The 6,938-nt window shown below is 35.5% G+C and overlaps 2 protein-coding genes across 2 annotated transcripts; both read right to left on the bottom strand.

Moving 5' to 3' along the window:
• Positions 1 to 547: 547 nt before the first annotated feature.
• On the bottom strand, positions 548 to 2,366 carry LOC145628867 (large ribosomal subunit protein eL36y-like). Its single transcript, XM_081681293.1, has 4 exons — positions 2,224 to 2,366; positions 1,124 to 1,228; positions 845 to 1,044; positions 548 to 728 (listed from the first exon to the last, which is right to left on the bottom strand). Exons 2-4 carry the CDS (start codon positions 1,223 to 1,225, stop codon positions 698 to 700), a joined length of 333 nt encoding a protein of 110 aa, XP_081537419.1. The 5' UTR covers positions 1,226 to 1,228; positions 2,224 to 2,366; the 3' UTR covers positions 548 to 697.
• A 3,092-nt stretch (positions 2,367 to 5,458) lies between these two features.
• On the bottom strand, positions 5,459 to 6,010 carry LOC145627619 (F-box protein GID2-like). Its single transcript, XM_081679984.1, has one exon. The coding sequence runs from the start codon at positions 6,008 to 6,010 to the stop codon at positions 5,459 to 5,461; it is 552 nt and encodes a 183-aa protein (XP_081536110.1).
• Between the last annotated feature and the right edge of the window lie 928 nt (positions 6,011 to 6,938).

Genomic DNA, 6,938 nt, shown 5'->3' with positions numbered 1-6,938 from the left:
GTACAATCTCCCCATTAAAGTCTAGTTTCTCCATTTTGACTATTCTTTAATGAAAACTTTTTATTAAACTTGACGAAATATGAAAATTGATGACCTTGATTTAATTTAGGGATTAGTTTTATGTGATAATTCGAAATTTATGCAATGAATATAAGTTGCTTAGCATTAGCATTGTTTTTGAGAATTTTGGCACAAGGGAATATTTAAGAAGAGATCTTTTCCTTTTCCTTCGAAAATGTAAAAACCTTCACCCGCCACGGGGTACCTCCTTTAAAACAAATGTTAACCCTACACAACATTTTCAAAAGGGCAAAGATTAGAGAAAGGGTTAATTGTAATCTCCCACTAGACCTCTATTCTATCTTCAAAACAATCACTCGGCATTAAAAATGAAACAACAAAAACTTGTGGAAAACCAGCAGAGTTGCAGAGCAAACCACACGATATAGCAGAATGGGTAAAATGTGGAAGCAGAAGCGAAAGATAGTTAAAGTTCATAATGCACACTTCATATGCTATGGAATAAGAATTTCATACTCAGCAGACATTTAACGACTCCTCACTCATTAATGGTAAATTGGCAAACGTTCAAAAACCAACACAGCAAAAATTTTAATTTAATTCCCAAGTTTTGTAGAGCTAAAAGAGCACACTACTACAACTAAAATTATAGGATAAAAATTGAACTCCTCGTAGATCACTTCTTCTTCTCAGTACCACCAGCAGACCTGCCCAAACATCATATTAAACAAGGTTAATCAAAAGGCAGTGATAATATGATACTCTTCTAGTCAATAGCAACCTATCAACTGAATGAGAATATAGATTAAATAGTGTCAAGTACCTCATCTTCCTGAGAACATTTGACATCTCCTCTCTCTTCCTCTTTGCCCTCTTGTGAGTTCCGAGCTTTCTCTTTGCCAACTTCAGTGCCCGCTTGTCCTTACCAACCTTCAACAGCTCAGTGATTCTCTTCTCATATGGAGCAAATCCAGCAACCTCTCGGATGATACTCCTCACAAAGAGTACCCTCTTGCTAGTTTTCTGCAAAGCAAAATACCAGTTCAGACACAACACTTACATGAGTCACAGACATGATAAACGTAACAAAGGTATAGCATACCCCTGTTCTGTCTGATGGCCTGGGAGCCAATTCCTTCTTGGTGACGATGTGACCCTTGTTAAGGCCAACAATAAGACCGGTGTTTGGTGGTTTAGGAGCCATTACCTGAAAAGAAACCGCAACAAAACACAAATCAAAACAATGAACACCGAACTCAACAAATGAAGGGTACACGCCACTGAATGAAATGCCAATAACACAGCAGATCAAAACATAAACATATCAAGAATCAAGACTACCAAATCAACAGTTGAATTAAGAAACATACAATTCCGCTGCTGGACCTAAAAAATCAACTCATCGAGCTAAAACCATATACAAAAAAGGTAAAGCAATGCCTTCTAGTCCTCCAGCCCACCATTAACTAACACACATCATATGAAACTTAAGAACACATGCATAGAAGATAATCAATGTATCCGTGGGGCATACGAAACACGATATAGGGATCTGTTTAACAATTTTAATACAACAAAGACTACGTCACAAAATGATTTGGGGTCGGCTAACATAAATCAATTGAATAGAGCATAGCAAGATAATCAATTGAATAAAAGTGGGAAATAAGTATCTATTTAGATCAATCCCTCGACCCCAAACATAACCCATATAACATAGAAGCACAATTATCAATCCAATTAAAGTTTTCCACATTCAGCACTCCAACAAGAACACATTCAAATCTTCCACATTCCCTTCTTATTCTCCACAACTAAACAAACCCACTTTTTCATTTCTACGAATAAGACAATAAACCCCCTATAAAATTCATTATCTAAATCACCCAATAAAGCACTAATTACATAATTGCATCGTTAATTCTACCGCTAATTAATTAAGCTAAATTAATTAAGCATTAAAAATATGAGCAAGTCCAAATTTAACATCGAAATAATCTACTAAAAAATACAAGCAAATTATTCAGAAGCAATTTTAAACTACTACAACCAAATAATAATTCATGAAAATGATGTGCATTCATACGATTAACAATTTTAAACAAATATCAAATTAAATTTGAAATAAACAAGAAGACTTACGAGTAATATAAAATTAAAATGGAACTAAAGAATTTAATTCGAAAAATAAAAAAGGATTACCTGGAGAACGAAGGGTTTCGGGATGAACTGGGGAATGGAAATGAGGAAGAACAAGAAAGAGAGTTGAGGCAACTGCGAGTGGTTTTGATATTGTTAGGGTTTTTCTCTCAACCGTCGGATTGGTTTCTTTATCCAACGGTTATGATGGCTTTATAATGATAGTGTAGGGTTGGTTTATTGACTTTTGAGTGTTTGGGCTTTTGGGTTAATTGATTCATCGAAGATGGGTTGAGTCTAGTTCTTTTTATTTTTGTTATTATTTTTTTTTTAAGGAAAACATGAAAGCCCGAGTCTTTTTTTTTTTTTTTTTTTTTTTTGAGAAAAGTTGTAAAGACAACTAATTATTATTAGAGCAGTAGAGCTCAAGCAAAAATTAGTAACAATTACATCCTCTACTGTGTAACTTGACTTGAATGTTAAAAAAAATTATAATCAATTATAGAAAATATAAATTTGTGTAAATCAAATGAAAAACTTGTAATTAAATCGTATAATGTAGCATTGTGCTTATGTAAAACCGTTTATAGCAACGCTTCTATAATTAGTTTGACATGGTGGCCGCGTCAAATTAATTGAATGCTCTCTCTGCTTGGTACAAAAATGCTTCTATAGTTATCCATCTCTGAGATCGAAAAGGGTATCTAATTGACTATTGAAATACGACGTTTTTTTTTTTTTTACTTATAGGTATACATATACCAATATGTACAAGGACATATTGAATTTTCCTCACCACATAGGAGTAGTTTTGAACTGTATATAAAGAATAGAGACATTAGAGATTAATCGAGAGTTTCATAACTCTTTAACCGCAAAATACTCCTAATAGCGGATTATAATTACAAGATTCAATTTTGCAGCATGTTTGATAAATTATGAGCATGAACATTAAATATAATTTCTATGCAATGGAACAAATATGTAAGAAAATTGTACAATTTGGAGGACTCGATTAAGACACATTGACTTGGTAGAAGCATCATGGTATAATTAATTGATTACACATAAAATCTAACATCAACATCATTAGTACCAAAGATATTTCAGGTCAATGTACTCCAACTCCAACCTACCAAGTGTTCATCTGTATACCAATCTCACAACTTTAAATAAGTGAAGACTAGCTGCTCTTTAGTCATGATCAGATAAGCTGTTAACATGTGAATTTCACAGATCAAATCATGATATAATCCTTGCTTTTGTTGCTAGATATTTCACCCTCTTGATCTTCCATGTCCATGTGGCATGGAAGATCAAATCCCACTTCCCCTCTTTCTCACGATCTCACAGTCTACGGTTAAGTATTGGCGCATAACAGCTATAAGACAAAAGACTGATTAATTTTTTTTTTTCCCGGTGCTACAAATATTATACCACTATTAGTTATTATGGCTATAAATAGTACTACTAAAATAACCTATACTCTAATACTATAAATCCGTTTGTCAAAAAAAAAAAATACTATAAATCACATATATAATAGTATATTAAAAATACCACTATAAGTATAATGGTATATTAAAAGTACCACTAAAACAATAAAAAAAAAAAAAAAATGTGAATCTATCAGTTAGCCCTCCTACATACATTCTAAATAAATAACTGTTATGCGTCTAGTTACACTCCCAACATGTCTATTATACAACCAAATATATACGTAGTATATTCAGTTGCCAGATATTACACCCTCTTGATCTTCCATATGGCATGGCTAAAGTATCCCACTTCCCCCTTTCTCGGCAATCTCACAATCTACAACATGTCTATTAAACAACCCAATACATAGGTATATCGAGACATCATATTTGGGATTCCTTTAAAGTAAGTCTTTTGTACATCTAGGTGTGTATATATATCGAGGGCAACCTTAGCGCCTATTCTGATTGACTGAGCTGAGCTTAGTTGAACTAAATATTTTATGAGGGAAGGAAATTAAGAACCGAACTGAACTTAACTTATTAGAGCTGAGCAAAACTGAAAATAAGCTTGATCGGAACTGGCCCTTAGTCTTCAAGTATTCGAACTAGAGGTGATCATTTGCGGGCTTGGACGGGTAGCGGGTCGGACCTATGCTTATTTTTTTGTCCAACGGGCTTTATGTAGCAAACCCGGACCCTTTTATGCGGGCTTGATACTTTGTCCATGCCCGCTTGTTAAACGGGCCGGGCTTGCCCGCGAGCTAACGAGCCTTAATTTTTGTTTTATTTTTTATAACACTAACTAATCTTTTTATTATTTACTTGTGCTAAAATTATTTAGTATAGTTATCTTATAATTTTTTGTTCACAAATGGTAATAGATTTAAAAAAAAAAGGTTGAAATTATAACATATAATATAAATATATGTAAGATAAAACTTATTTAAAAAGTGTTAATGATAAAATATAAAATTTAAATGAATAATTATAACTAATAAAAGCTTAAAGTTTAATATAGTCTCTTTGCATTTATTTTCAAAAATACACAAAGTATGTCATAACTAACTAAGTAAATAAAATTATTAAAATAAGAATATTATTATATATTAATAAACGGGCCGGGCGGGCTAGCCCGCAATACACATTTCTTGTCCATATCCGCCCATTCATGTTAACGGGCCGGGTCTAGCCCGCCCAAATATCTAAATTTTTCCATAAAGGTTGTCCAAGCCCGCCCTTTTGCGGGCCGGGTTGGGCGGGCTTAGCAGGCCCGCCCGCCCATGAACAGCTCTAATTCGAACTAAGGAATGTATGCAGGAAAACTGTATTGATTCTGGACTTCTGGTAGTGTTAACATTGCTCCTGACATTTTGTATAGTCAACTAAATTCTCCATGTCACAAAATTATGGATTTAATGATGATTCATTTCAGAATTGATGTTTCTTTGGTACTGTTTGACTATTAAACTCCCAACCAAAACGTAATCAAGTTGACAGGTTTTTGAAATAGAATACTTTGCCAGTTGCCACAACCTGTCATCTGCTCAGCATAGTACTCAATTAGTTATCCGGAATTAATTTTCACGCTGATAGTGTAATTTGAACTAGCAATCCGACAACCAAATCCGGATCGATTGTTACATACTCCATAATCCATATCAAACTAAACATAATTAAATCAACACTCAAATTACAAAGGAAACTCATTACATTCATTATTTATTCCTCATAGTAGAATCTAAAAACAACAACAATTTAGCATAAAAAAAACCCCTAAAAATAGAAAGAAAAATTACAAATTACAAATCAAAATAAAATTATGGTCGTTTATTAGAAGAATTCATCTTCTCATAAAATCTAATAGAAAGAAGAGATAAAGACAAATGAACCTCATCCTTCCCCAACCGATTATTCCCACCTTTGACAGCACGCGCCGGAATCGCACTCGACGGAGGCAGAATAGGCTGAGCAGAGCTCGAAGAAGCCGGGGCGGTCTTCGCGTGATTAAGCGCGTGAAGGCGACGAAACCCACCAAGAGCAAGAACAACAGATCTAAGTTGACGAGTACTATAATTAATACTATTACTCCATTGACGAGTACAGATCAACTCCCATAATCGTTCATCTTGAGCAGTCCGATTCCATTGTTTGCTTACGCATGAGGCTGTGGCTAGGGTTTTACCGTCGGCGTGTTTGAATACTTCGTAGAGGAGGTTTTCGTCGAGTTTTGCGAATTGAGAATCGGAATCGGAATCGGAATTGGGATTGGGATTGGGATTGGTGGTTTGTTGAATTTGGTGTTGAATTAATGGGATGAATTTGGGTTTTTTGGGGGTTGTGGTGGGATTTGGATTGGAATCGGAGTTCATTGCTCGTTTCATGGTGGGTTGGATTGAGTTGGGTGGGAGGAGAGTAAAAGGTGAGGAGATAGGGAGGAGAGAGAAAATGAAGAGAGAGAGAGTAAAAGGGGGTGTGGGTTGTGTGGAAAAGAGGGGGCATAGGTGAGAGGGAAACCCACCTCACGGGTTTCCGGTCATTCAACTTTCCAACAATAAGACAACTATTGAAAGCCTGTTTTATTCAATTTATTTTCAGTTCAGTTCAAATTCTAGTTTTCTTCTCTCATGTTCAGTAAATCAAAATAGGCCCTGAGTTAATCATTTTTTTTTTTCAAATTTGATTAATTAATTATTCGTACAGAAACTCTGTAGATTAGTACTCCATACGAGATATTCCTTGCGTTTTTAAATGTTTTTTCTACATGAATAACACCACCTCATGCTAATGTTGGGTCGTGCTTCGTGTCAGACTCACGTGCTTTCAGTTAGCTATGCCCGGTTTATGACTTTCGGGTTGGGTCGGGCCGAACCGAAATTGTCAAAAAGTTGGCCCATGCATGGCCCAGACCCACGCGTCATCATGCCGGGCCTGCATGCTAAGCAAAATTGCATTGATTTTAGCATGCTTTATTGTGTCATGTCTTATCATGCTTCTCCTAAATAAAGGTGGCCCACGGCCCACACGAACAGTTTCGTGTCGTGCCCTGCCTTTTTCGTGCCCGTGTTGTGTCGTGCCATGCCTTTTCCGTGCTGGGACGTGCCAGGCTTCGTTCCAACTTGGCCCAGTGCTATCTTTACCTCATGCACCACGGTACCATACAATCGATTGTATCTATTAATGGTGTAGTATTAACATTTACGAGTATTCATTGTGCTTAAATGAGCAAAATATGTACTCCGTAGTACATAGTATATAATACGAAGTAATAAAAAAAAGGTGGTTATGCTAACCTTCAAC

Source organism: Chenopodium album, chromosome 4, assembly GCF_948465745.1.
Source record: "Chenopodium album chromosome 4, dcCheAlbu1.1, whole genome shotgun sequence".
NCBI classification, from domain to species: domain Eukaryota; kingdom Viridiplantae; phylum Streptophyta; class Magnoliopsida; order Caryophyllales; family Amaranthaceae; genus Chenopodium; species Chenopodium album.
Note: the sequence above shows the minus strand (reverse complement) of the source record. Positions and strands in the feature narration are given on the sequence as shown.